Genomic DNA, 13,066 nt, shown 5'->3' on the forward strand with positions numbered 1-13,066 from the left:
TTTAATTTGAAATTGCTTGTTTACTGTCGGCGCGGCCTCAATTAATTATGTTTTTACGGAAAGGCTCCCAACCTCAGAATATTAATAAGGGGAATAAAATGACAGCCTTTCTAAGGGCTGTAAAGTTCATTTTTAATTTCTGCTTCTATGAGGTTTTCAGGGGGGTTTTCAGCAATTTTCCCCCTTCCCTCTAAGAATCCAACACAGGGTCAAGAGAGGCTGTAATTACTGCGGCTCCAGGGACCCCGGCCACCTCCTCTGTCATCGACTCCACGGGGCTCACGTTCATTGCCCGGTGCCCCAGTGATGGCCCAGATTAGCTGGGACCTGTCGCGCCAGAGGTGGTTTTCTCCTTTATAAACTTGTTTACTAGATGGAGCCTCTGCATCTAAAAACTCTGGCAAACTAGAGAGCCGCCTGTCCCAGGAAGGAGTCTGTCCCTCGGGGGCATGTTTGTGAAGCCCTCGGAAACCTTCTGGAACACGTGCCCTGCTGGCATGTCTCCTTGGAGGCTGACGGTGGACCGGGAGCTCCAGCAGCCTCTGGGTTGGGTGGGGAGGGCAGGAAGGAGCAGTGAGGAAATGGGATTTGCAGTTTCTAACCACTCCGGGATGTTGTGGACTGAGCCGTCTCTCTCCCAGGACTGGAGACTTTCCGTGAGTTCTGCAGTGGCGTGGGGAGGCCCGGGAGATGGGGGATGGGATGCAGGCAGGATGGAAGTTGCAAGAGCCAAGCGAATCATAAACATATAATTAGAGGGGAGAGGTTTTGGACAGGTACACTGTTGACCACGGACAACTACACAATAGAAAGATAAAGTAGAAATACTAGAGGTTAGATACAGTGCAGGTAGATGCCCCAGAGTGCAGATGAATTATATGGATTGCACGGGCCGGGGGGGCGGGGGGAATGTCTGCAGATAAATTAGATGCAGCAGCTTATAGGTGTGTGGACAGAAGGAAGAATCTGTATCATTTAACAGAGATGCAACTGCTCTTTCCTCCCAGTGACTCAGTTACAGATGACTTTAGCCTCTGTCCAGGAGCTGCTGATTCAGCAGCAGCAGAAGGTCCAGGAGCTCGCCCACGAACTGGCCACAGCCAAGGTACTTGTCCCTGACCCTCTGGTCCCTCTAGGTCCGGGTCTGCCCTGCACGGCTCTTCACTCCCGTCCTTTGTGCCCAGTTCACTGCGCCCGCTGGGGTCTGATGTTGTCTCTTCTGACACCGGTGACCCTGCCCTTGTAGAGACAGGAGGCGGTCACCGTGTGGGTGGTGTGGCATTCAGTGACAGAGGCTGTCCTTTCTGTCTCCGTGTCACCTCCCAACAGGAGGGAGGAAAAGCAGCTCTGTGCCTGTGGCCCTCCCGTGGCAGCACACGCCCCAGATCTGGTGGTAGCCGGTGTCGACACGGGATGGTCTCCACCGCAAGTTAGGTCAGAGATCCCGGAGTTGCCAAGAACGATTGCAGGGAACAGGGTGGGAGGAGTGTGCCCAGACCCTGGGCTGAAATGCTGCCGTGGGTGGGTTCTCCAAACCCCGGCCTCGGGATCCGGTAACCCCCAGAGGAGTGTAGACGCACCTGGGGTCGACTGAGGTGGCTTCCTTGCCTCACTTCGCACATCTGGAGCTGTCTTGGCAACATCAGACCCTAGGATCAGACCACCGGGGTTCAGGCTCTCCTGTGCCCCGTGCTACCCGTGTGACCGCAGACAAGCGACTTGCTGTCCCCTGTCTGTAAGAGGGAGCTGTACCGCACCTCCCTCGTTGCCTGTCCCCACTGAGGACAGAGCCTGGCTCCCGTCAGCCCCAGGATCGCAGGCTTTGGGTCTGGGTTCTGTGCGTGTGTGATAGGGTGTTCCCGAGACAGACTGGGCCCGGGAGACAGTGGTCCAGTGGCTCCAGGGCGTCCACTGCCCTCCCCACTCCATCCCCGCCTCCCAGGTTGCTTTCTGGCTGCTTCCACGCAGCCGTGCTGTAAAGGATCTCACTCCGAGCAGCTCTCCCGGAGGAAGCCCCACCCCAGTGCGCGACTCCGTGTGAGCCAGCGCTCCTGTGAAGGGGGTCCCCGAGAGTCCTCTCGTGCGGTACCCCACCCACAGAGGCCAGTGGCCACCGCCAGCCACCGCGCACGCTCCCCGCAGTCGGGCAGGCGGCCCATAAAGCAGCCGAGGAGGCAGTCACGGCCTGCGACCACCTCTCCTCCATTGTCTTTTGGAGTGGCAGCCTGCCAGTGGCCAGAAGCCTTTCCAGAAATTGGAAAACTGTTTTCAGACCTTAAGCATTAAGATTAAGACCACATGTTGCATTTCAGGAGGGGAGGGGGGCCCGGGGTAGCGTTTGGTGGTTGAGCGCCGCCTCTGAGGGTGTCTCGTGCTTGTTTTTCTGATGCCCCCCGCCCGCCCCCAGCCCCTTTCATTCTCTGCTGTGCTGAAGCCGTGCTCACTGGTGTCTAAACCCATCTGTGTGAAGGCTTCGGTTACCCCGTAAACCAAAGACTCAGAGCTGTGTTTTCTCAGCTGTAATGTAAGTTTTTATATCTGGCTTCCAAACCCCTACTGCAGCACTGTAAAAAATTAAAAAGAAGAGCATTCAGTAATTAAAAAACCTACATAAAACTGAAGGCTGGGAGTTTTCTACAACTGTTTTTTAGAGACTGGCTAAAAAGCCCCAGATGTCAGATTTTATTTCTAAATCCTGGCATCTGGCACCATATGCGTTTGGAAATTTGAGTCCTTTGTAGGCCGGTGAGTGGAAATTGCTCCCTTGTTAATGGGCTGCTGTAGCTTTCAAGGTCTCAGAGAGGCCAGAGCAGTGGCTCCCGGGTCTGCGCTGTCTGGTGGTCTGGAGTGGGGACCCCGAGGGGATGTGTGTGAGGGCGGCCGAGCGCCTGTGTGCGCTCGTTCCGAGGCTGCCCGGGGTCTCTTTCCTGAGGCCTGCAGCCCCCGCGGAGGGGGCTTCCCACTGCAGAGCCGGGCCGGGCTGCCGGCCGAGGTAGGACCCACAGCAGCCCTCACCCCACCTTAGAGCCCCACAGGCTGGTGGGAATGTGGGGGGCCCCTCCGTGCTGCCAGCCTGGGGCTCCCCACGCTCTCCTGAGCTCAGGGCCTGGGTGTTCTGTGGCAGGCGGCGGGGGCCTTGTACCCGGAGGCAGAGGCCCACGCACCCGAGGCCGTCACACCTGGGACTGGCCCGTAAACACTTCGCAGGCAGCTTGACCGAGGCAGCTGCCGCTTGGGGGACCTCCTCTCCATCTGTCCCAGCAAGATTGCCAAACAAAGGTGTGGTCGTCTGAAGTTTATATAGAAAGCAGTGTCAAAGGGGAAGGTGTGCGGGGAAGGATGGCGTTTGTCTGAGGTTCCCGTGGCTGCTTCCCCTGTGGGCCCTCCTCCAGGACGTCTTCGTTCTCTCTGCTGAACCTTCAGGGTCATCCCAAAGGACAGCTGCAGATGGGCGGCCTGGCCCTCGGCTCCTGGCTGTGCAGACAGCGGCGCTCAGTGCGTGGCCTGACGTTACAGCTGCGTGGGGAAGGGTATCCTGGGTGAAGCCTGCCTTCTGGGCATGATTGAGAGTAGAGCTGGGGGATGGGGGCCAGGCAGGTGCTCAGGCGTCTCCCTTGACCCTCCAAGGTGGCTCCAGGTACCAGGCTCCTGGTACCTGTGGTTGAGGTGGCTGCCTGTCCCAGCCCCAGAGCTTCGTGTGTGTGTGTGTGTGTGTGTGTGTGTGTGTGTGTGTGTGATCTCTCTGCAGGGAGAGGGACTTAGGTGGAGGGAGTAGTTGTTGTAGAGATGGAATTTATTTATCTTAATAGTTTTGTTTTAATGGAATGTTTCAAATACACCTGGAAATGGCGGGGCCGAACAGCAAGCCCACGTGTTCTGGCTACACAGCTGTAGCCGCTGCCTCGGGCCCATCCTGCTGTACCCCTACCCGCAGGTGATTTTGAAGCACATCCCAGACAGCATATCATTTCATACTTCAGACACTTCAGTGTGTATCTATAAAAGATAAGGGCTCTTTTGTTGTTGATGTTTTATTTTACATAACCGGGATGCCACTATCACACCTGAATGCATGTCATGATTCCCTAATATAGTCAGCTATCCAAATAGACTTGTGGGAATGTTTGTTCTAAGGGAGTCGTCACTTAAACAGAGATCCAGGCAGGCAGACCCCTGAATGGGCCGCAGCAGAACCGAACCGAGGGGGTTCCCGGCTGGCATGCAGGACACGGAATCCCCCCGGGGTCCTCCTTGCCACCCCAGCAGTCTGAGCTTCAAGGGGTGGGAGGAGGTGCCGCTCTGATCCTCTGTCCCCTGTGTGACTTTCAGGCCACCACTTCCACCAACTGGATCCTGGAGTCCCAGAACATCAGTGAACTCAAGTCGGAAATTAACTCCTTGAAAGGGCTTCTTTTAAATCGGTAGGAGCTGAAAAGGCGCGGGCTTCTGTTCTGCTCTCTGACTTCGACTTGGGGGAGGGAGCTCTTGGGGCCCATCCAGCCGCCACCCATTGGGGGCGGTGGGGGGGGGCACGTCTCCCTGGGGGGCCCCTGTGCGTCCCACCCCAGATTGAGCTGCGTGATTCAGGCATTGAGTTTGGGAATCTCCTGCGCTTCCACCTTCCCTTCCCGGTAGGCCCCTCCCTCTCCGCTCTTGGGGTGACAGTCTGTAGTGCCCACGAGTTTTGAGATACAGTCACTTGGTCCTGTCAAGACCCAGTCAAGGGCAGCTGGAGCCAGAAGCAGGGCCTTGAGCAGAGGAGAGAATCCTCACCCCTCCAGATAGGGCCATCTCCTCCGCTGTCCTCAGCCCCGGCTGGACCTCCCAGTGACAGCTTGGTCCCAGAGAAGGTCCCCCCAGAGGGCCAGGCCAGGGGTCTCTGTTCCGGCTCAGTTTGAAGAGCCCTACGATTCAAGGCAGAGGCAGACGCAGTGCCTGCCTCCCCACGCCCCGGCTCCTGTGGTCTCACTCTGCTGTCCCTCCACAGGGACAGCACCAGCGCAGCCCTGACGGGAGGGTGACCAGCTTGTCCGGGCTTGCCCGGGCCCGTCTGTTTTTAAAACTGAAAGTCCTGTGTCCTGGGCCGCCCCTCCTGCAGGGCGCCCTGGGGTTTAGTGGGGGCTGAGCCAGGCGGCGGCCTTCACTCCAGGTCAGTGATGGGGGCTGGCAGCGTCTTGTGGTCCCAACCAGAGGACCTAGTTCTCCAAGCCACCCACTTCCAGGCTGTCTGTGGGGAAAAGAGCGTGGCCTTAAGAGAGGCACGGCTGAGCTTGGGGCACCAGAGGGCTATCCGCTGGGGACACGGTGAGCGCCGAGGCCCTGACTGTGCGCTCCGCGTGGCAGGGTCTGAGGTGGAAGGTCTGTCCGGGGCCAGAGCTGGTGGTCTGGTGGGCAGCCCAGGAGGCAGCAGGCCTTTGTCCTCCCAGCTCAGGCAGGGGTGATCCCGCCTGTCCTCGAGCTTGGTTTCCAAGCCCTTGCCAAGCGGACCTGACTTCCCAGGTCTGGGCTGGGCTGGCTGCTGGCCCAGGACGCAGGGCAGGGACGCAGGAGTGGGAGGGAGAACTGGCTCTTCTGTCAAGTGTGGAGCTCGGAGGTTTTCTAGAAAAGTGCTAGGTCACCAGCATTACCCTTCTGGTTCTGACGTCTCTGACCCCGAGACCAGTGGCCAGGCTCTCCCCCACCCCCTGCCTTTGCCCAGGCCACAGGCAAGTGAGAGTGGAGGCCCAGGGGTCTTGGCTTCCCAGGCTTCTGGCTCCCCACCGTTGCTCGCTGCCTCCCCCAGGGCTGGAGGCTGGGACAGTGCTGTAAGGGTGGGAGGGAACGGGCGCCAGGGTGTGGCAGGGCCCCGAGAGCCAAGTGTCCAGCAGCTGCCAGAGAGGGCGGGCCTGGCCCCAGGCAGAGGGGACCCCAGGAGGCACCCTGAGTGGACCGGGGGCTCTGCAGGCAGCCCGGGAGCCTCTGGCTTCCGTCTCAGCCACTCCCACCTCAACAGGCCAAGAGGCCTTGTTTCCAGAGGAGGGGGAGGGAGGGGAGGTGGGAGTGGGCGGCGGAGCTCCAGCCTGTCCCCTGGCCCTGTCCCCTGCTCAGTGGCCCTGGGGTGGCTGCTCAGCCTCCGTGAGCGCTCTGGGTCGGGAGGGGGCGGCTCTGCTGAGGGTGACCCTGCCGTCTTCTCCCTCCTCGGCCAGGAGGCAGTTCCCCCCTTCCCCGTCGGCCCCGAAGATCCCCTCCTGGCAGATCCCGGTCAAGTCGCCGTCACCCTCCAGCCCCGCGGCCGTGAACCACCACAGCAGCAGTGACATCTCGCCCGTCAGCAACGAGTCCACGTCGTCCTCGCCCGTGAAGGAGGGCCACAGTCCCGAGGGCTCCACGGCCACGTACCACCTGCTGGGCCCCCAGGAGGAGGGCGAGGGGGTGGTGGACGTCAAGGGCCAGGTGCGGATGGAGGTGCAGGGAGAGGAGGAGAAGAGGGAGGACGAGGAGGACGAGGAGGACGAGGACGTGAGCCGCGTGGACGAGGAGGGCTGCCTGGGGGTGCAGAGGGAGGACCGCCGGGGCGGGGACGGGCAGATCAACGAGCAGGTGGAGAAGCTGCGGCGGCCCGAGGGCGCCAGCAACGAGAGTGAGCGGGACTAGGCGGCCGGGGCCGGGGTCCCGGGGTTGTGGTCCAGGTGCAGGGCGTGGCCTGGAGCCGGGCGGGGGCAGGGCTGCCGCAGCCTCGCTGGCCTGGGCGGCGTGAGGGCCGAAGCCTGTCCACCCGGCCCGCCGCAGACAGACAGGCCTCTGACCTTGTTCTCATGTCAGGCCGAGGGCTCCGAACTCTCCGGGCTCAAGCCCCCCCAGCCCCCTCCCAGACAGACGTCCCATCCAGGGGTGTCTGCTGGGCATCTTAGCCAGCCTAACGCCGTGCATGACAAGAGGTAGTTTTATTACCTGACTCCTGACCCTCTAGAGGAGGAGCCGCGGGGCCTGGCGTCTGCCATCCCTTCCCTCTGCCCCGGCTCCCTCACTGCTTCTCGCCAGTGACCAAGGGGGCCGCGCTCTCGTGATCCCAAAAGCAGCGGCCCTGTGCTCCCACTCTGGGCGAGGGCCCCCCGGGCCCCCCAGCCAGTCCCTGCCCGGACGATGCCACCCTCGTGCTCCCGTCACAGCCGCAGCCCGGTCGTCTGCCACCCACGACATCACGCTGCTCCTGACCATTCGCTTGCCGCATCGTGGCTCAGCTACTGCCGTGGCGAGTTGTGGTCCCACCTCCACTAGGAGCCAGGCACAGGGCCTTCCTGTCTGTCCCCTGCCCCGCCCTGCCCCCCAAACACGTGTTCTTTTGTGTGATAAGGTATAGGTTTCAGAATATAAGATACGATGTATATAATTGTAATAAATATGAGTTGCCACTATTTAATTCCTGCCTGTGGCTCCCTGTCTGCTCATGGCATCCCGTGCCCAGGGGTGGATCTCGGTCAAGGCCGCGCCAGGTGGGCCCGGGGAGGGGACGTGGGGGCGGCGCCCGGCAGCCCTGCGGTGGGCCTGATGGGGGCAGAACCTGCTTCCCTCGGCCAGTCTCTCCCCTAAGGCAGGTGTCGCAGCCGCTCACCCACAGCTGGAGGGTTTCGTCCTTGGTCCCGAGTGGCTGCCGGAGGGCGACGTTCTGATCCAGGAGGAGAGGGACCTCACGCTACTGTATATAGACCTGGTGTGGAGTGTGATGAGCTCACCTTCCTTAAATGGATGCATGTGCTCCCAGGAGAGTGTGTCTCCTTCCCTCGTCCTCCCCCGTCTCGTCTCCCTCTCACCCTCCCTGTCTCCCTTTACCCTTCACACAGCATTTAGCTAAACCCAGAAAAACAGCACGGGACGCTCCTTCCGGGAGCACTCGGGTCCCTCGAGCCCCCAGTGCTGTGGCCTGGTGTGCGGGGGTCAGAGGGCCCGGCCCCGTCCGGTGCCTCGTGTAGACAGGGGCTTTGGAGACAAAGTGCAGGCACCCCGGCCGCCGTGGAGGTGGAGCTGCAGCGGGTATGTACCCTCCGGGGAGGCCCCGGCCTCCTGACCGCAGCGCCGGCCTCCCACCCGCCCGGCCCTGGGGAGGGAGGAAGCCGCTGGCCGAGGGTGAGAGACTTGGCATGGGGGCTGTTTTGTCTCAGAAAACATTACCCCTCCTACCCAGGCCCCTTTTTCGGGCTCCCGCGGTAAACTCCTTCCTGGCGCTCAGGCAGGGGGCCCTCGCCCTGACTCTCTGAGTGTCCAGCCCTCCGGCCTGGTTTCCCAGGTTTTGTCTTTGATGCTCATAACCTCACGTGATGTCCCGGCTCGTGCTCCCTAGGGGCAAGCAGAGACGCCCCCCCCCCCACCCCCGTTGAGTCACCTCTGCCTCTTGCCATCACCGAAGAAGCCAGGTCTCCATCCCCAGGGGCTCCCAGCCTGGTCTGGACGAGGGGCCCAGCGTCTGGGAGCCCGGCAGGCAGACGGACCTGGGATGACAAGCAGAGGGCTGGTGGCTCGGTTGGAAGCACCCCTGGGCCTCGGGGGCCGGAGACGGGGTTTCCCCGCTCTGCCCTCCTCGGGGAGTGGAAGCCCGGGTCCCGCGTGGGCCGTCTCGGGGTCTCCCCCTCTACTTGGTGACCATTTCTCGTGGCCTCTAACTTTGCAGAGGTCCCTCCTGCAGTGGGACCAGACGGGGGGAGGGGGGCAGAGGGCAGATAGCCTGGGACGGAGACGCAGCCAGAGCTGCTGGCGCGGGGCAGCGGGCACTCGGGGGACCTTGTGGGGTGTGTCTTCCCCAACCTGGGGGGTCGGTTGTCTCGCAGGTCCCCGGACTCACTGCGGGAGAAAGGGACGAAAACCTGGGCCCGGGGGCCTTTTGCCCTGCGGGTCCTGAGCGCCCGATTTCAGCTTTTGAGGACAGAGAGTCTGGCGTGATTTCAGGGAGGGAGAAACCCCTCCCCAAAACGGCGTGAGTGCTGCCTAATAAAGGCAGCTGCTGGACGGAGGGAAAACAGCCCTTTGAAAAAAAAGCCTTTCATTAGAAAAATAATGCATTTCATCCAAATAAGGTAAAAATATTTGGAATGGGGCAGAAGTGAGCAGCAGGCAGCGCCTGTCGGGCCCTTTCTGGAAGGGAGAAGATTATTAAACTCAATTACAAAGTATTTTTGTAGAGTCTTTTAAGAAAGAACTCGCCCAGTGCGCAGAGGCTGCAGGACGGCCCTCTGGCCCCCGAGGTCTCCCAGCTGGCCCCGGGAGGTTCGTGGGCTCTGCCTTGGGCAGGGTCCTTCCTCAGGCAGCCCCGGCTCCCCGGCGCTTTGCAACGCGCCCGGAGTGGAGCGGGCGAGGCTGCTGCCCGGCCGGGTCGGCCTCCTTCCGCAGGAGCCGGGCAGCCGGTGTCCTGGGACACCCTGGCGGGGAAGGGCAGCGTTGTGGGTCGGGGGAAAGGGATGCTGAGTTTTGTACATGTTCTCTGTTTTCATACCATGGGAGCACACATCAGCTGTTGAAAACATCCAATCGCTGTTGAAGGGGTTAGAGGATACAGAATTCCTCTCCCACCTCCACTCGGTTCACAGGTGTGCACACGGTCGTCTCTCTCTGTCTCTCTCTCTCTCTCTCTAATAAAAACGGGAAGTTCCTCTTCAGTGTTGTGTGACTTGCTTGTCTCACTGAAAGTAAAGCGTGTGTCCTCGGGGGCTCACACCAGGTGGGAGGAGAGGGGCTCTCTAGAAGGCGCCTCTCCTGGCCTCCCCCTGTGCTCAGCCAGGACAGCGAGGTGCCGGTTCTCGGCCTGGCCCAGGACCTCCCTCTCCTCTGGTGACTGTCCCTTCCTGCCCCAGGCTCAGCTTCTACCCCAGCCTCAGCCCCGCCTCACACCGCCTCTGCCCCAGACCCAGACAGGTTCTGCCCAAGGCGGAGGAAGAGCAGGCGGGAGACTGGCCGACAACCGGTTGATTCTCAGGACTTTACTTAATCCTTAGTGTTTCTTCGTCTGTTTGCTTAAAGTTGCTTCTGCCAAGGCACCCAGAGAAGAGGGTCGGAGTCTCCGCACAAAGCAGGCAAGAAGGCGCCAGTGAAACGCCACAGGTTGCCGTGGCTCCAGCTCACCTGAGGGTGGACCCAGTCCTGGCTGACCCCTCCCTGTCCGGGCACCTCCCTGGCCCCTGCTCCTTCACGCTGCACAGGTGTTTCCCACCCCGGGGATCGGCCACCCCCCGCCAGGGACAGACACCTCCAGGGTGCCCGCGGTGCTGGTGGGTGACCGCCACGTTCTCCACCGAGAGCTGGCATGTCCTCCACCACCACCCCCAACCCCACCCCCCCCCCCCACCCCCGCTTCCCAGCCCCGCCCTGGGCTCCAGGCACGCGCTCGAACTCAGAGAGGAGTTTAAATCTCCAGCCGTGTTGTGTCGGGTGCTTTTCCCTGAATAGTGAACAAACCTTAATAGTTTACTTCCATCAAGCACTTTAAAGCTCATACTGCTCTGGAAGAGGAGAGGAGATTTTATTATCATTTCATGAGGATGCCTGCAGCCTTTCCTTGCCCAACAGATCCTGGGAGGATCTTCTTTATAGTGAAGGGGTCACATTTTAAAACACATCTTGGAAACTCAGGTGCCCAGCCCTCCACGTCCCGGCCCGGCAGCTCTGGGAGGATGTTTCCAGGGCATTAGTTCCAGGGTGCCCTGTAGATCCAGGGTGTGGCAGCCGGACCTCAGGGAGGCTCTGGGCAGGGCCTTGGGGCCCTTTGATAGGGAAGAAGCCTTGGACTCTCCGAGGTCCCGGTGTCTCCCCCGAGTGGCGTGGGTGCAGGGCTCACAGGAAGAGAAGCCTCTGGGTCTGGCCCTGCGCTGGCTGTGCACCCTGGGAGGCGCTTCCTGTCTGCCCCCACCCTGCAGAGGGTGGGGCGGCTCCTCCCGGCGAGGGTGGCACAGGCCTGGCCCTGTTCGTTCCCGGCAAGGTCCCCAGGACTCCAGCTGGTCCGAGGGGCCCTGCTTCCTGGAGGCCTTCCTGGGGGCAGCAGCACTTCCACTACCCCTGTGCCCTGAGCCAAGGCCACCTCTCGTGGAGGCGAGCAGAACGACAGGCTGTCTGTGCCCGGGGCGACGGGACACGCGGGCCACGCCGCCCGGAGGGCACTGCCCTGGTGCGGTGGGTCCAGGTGGGCTGTGAATGCCGAGGCCCGACTCCCTTGGGTGACTCAGTTGCTGGTAGCACCTAAGCCGGGCCAGGTGTGTGGGAGGTGGGCAGGCGACTGAGCTCAGCGCGAGCCTGTGCGCGGGTTCGGGCTCTTTCCCAGAGGTTACAAAACTCTTGAATTTGCCCCAGTTGGGGTGTAGGAGCGTCACACCACCACAGCTAATTAAATTCCGGAATGAAAACATGTTTTACTGCGATTCCTACCGAGCCCAACAAGCCACAGGGAGCAAGCACGGTGCGGCCTGGGCCCACTCCGCACCCCTGGGGCGGGCCCCGCCCTCCTGGGGTCACAGTGGGCTCGGGGGACATGGTCTCAGTGGGCAGTGCCTGGGACTGAGAGCTACGGGCTGGCCTGCGCGCAGCCTGCTTACGTGTCACAGGCCCGTGTCTCCCCGAGGCACGGCTGAGGGCTGCCCTGAGACCCAGCGCCCCCTTCCCTGGGCCCCGTCTTGTCCTGAGCCGAGCCTGGAAGCTGGCCCTGCCCTCAGCTAGGCTGGGCCTCCTGTTGACCACGTATGGGTCCGCTGAGGTCCATCCGGCCCCAGAAGGCCTGGGGGCCGCTGGGGAGGGGGCAGTCTTGGGGGGTCTCCCCGGCCCCGCAGCAGTGCCCAGAGGGAGCTCTGTGTTAGCACCACCCACCCAGCCGGCGGCGGCGGCGGCGGCGGCGGCGGCGGGCTGCGCTCTGGGCCTGGCTCCTTGCCTCCCCTCGGGCCCTGCGGGAGGGCCTGGGAAGCTCCAGTAATGGTTTTAATTTGTTGAACTTGTGTTTTATCCCATAAATTAGTCACTGTTTTATTTAACAGAATCGAGATATCCACAAACAATAGGCGAGTTCCAACTTGAACATTTTAATGAGACAGAAAAAAGTATATATGTTCGCGTCTGTTACAAACGTATTTATGTAAATAGCCTGTGGGCCGCGTGCCAGGAGGAAAGAAGAAAGGGAAGGGCCCTCTGTGCTGGGGGGGCCTGGGTTAGAAAAGAGGCTTTTGTGGTGGAAATGACGTTGAGCAGGGCCCCGTAGTGGTGCAGCCCCTGCACCGCTCGCTCCCCCTGCTGTCCCGGTGGTGACACCTGGGGCGCCGCTGGTGGGACTTCACCTCCCCAGGAAAAAGGGGTGTGCTCCTTGCAGGGATGTGACATCCACTGAGAATCTCCACGAGGCGGAGGAGCGTGCAGGGCCTGGCACACACATCTCCTCCCCAAGGCCCTGGGCCACCTGGCCACCTGGAAGGAGGTTAGCTCAGGGCAAGGCTGCCAAGATGGCACAGATGAGGAGGTTTACTGAGGAGGGGGGTGGTCACCATCTAGAAGCGTCAGGGCAGATGTGCGGCCTGCACTCTGGACGTTGCCTGGCCGTAGCGCTCTAGCCACCCATGCTTCTGAGGGAGCCCCAGCCGTGGTGCCACCGGGGTCGCCAACTCAGGCAGGCCTGGGGCTGGTGGCTACGGACCCAGGAATTGGCCCCCGCTGGCTCTGCCCCTGCGTGCTCCGGGCAGGAGCCGAGCCAGCATCCGGATCGGATCCGGGTACGCGCCGTTCCCAGCCCGGGCAGGTCCCTGCAGGAAGGAGGAAGGAGCCGAGGGAGGAGGCAGAGGGATGACCCTTGCCAAGCGCCTGCCCAGTAGCCCTGGCTGCGCTGGGAGAGAGCCGGCCAGGCTGGGGGCCTCTGGAGCCCTTGCCGGAGGCCTGAGGCGTCTGTGCCAGGCATCTCCTGAGCCTCCGTGGGGCCTTCAGGCGGGGCTGGGGCGGGAGGCCGGGCGGGGCCCAAGCCCCCCACCATCTGTTCTCGGCAGCCCTGGAGGACGCGGCCCCCTCCCAGGGGTGAGCCCAGTCTGCCCCCTTCCCTGCCAGGGCTGAAGGGTGACCGACACCCTCCTCCCCT

General features: G+C 61.8%; 1 protein-coding gene across 6 annotated transcripts in view; it reads left to right on the forward strand.

The window, feature by feature from the left end:
* Positions 1–7,399, forward strand: part of PEX14 (peroxisomal biogenesis factor 14) — a 138,673-nt gene extending 131,274 nt beyond the window's left edge. For all 6 annotated transcript variants that reach the window (XM_068538867.1, XM_068538864.1, XM_068538862.1 and 3 more), the window contains 3 exons: positions 1,008–1,105; positions 4,330–4,421; positions 6,186–7,399. In XM_068538867.1, coding sequence (XP_068394968.1) covers positions 1,008–1,105; positions 4,330–4,421; positions 6,186–6,633 — 638 coding nt within the window. In that variant the 3' untranslated portion in view covers positions 6,634–7,399. The remainder of the gene's footprint in view (positions 1–1,007; positions 1,106–4,329; positions 4,422–6,185) is intronic.
* The last annotated feature ends 5,667 nt before the right edge of the window (positions 7,400–13,066 follow it).

This window comes from Eschrichtius robustus, chromosome 3, assembly GCF_028021215.1.
Source record: "Eschrichtius robustus isolate mEscRob2 chromosome 3, mEscRob2.pri, whole genome shotgun sequence".
Lineage (NCBI taxonomy): Eukaryota > Metazoa > Chordata > Mammalia > Artiodactyla > Eschrichtiidae > Eschrichtius > Eschrichtius robustus.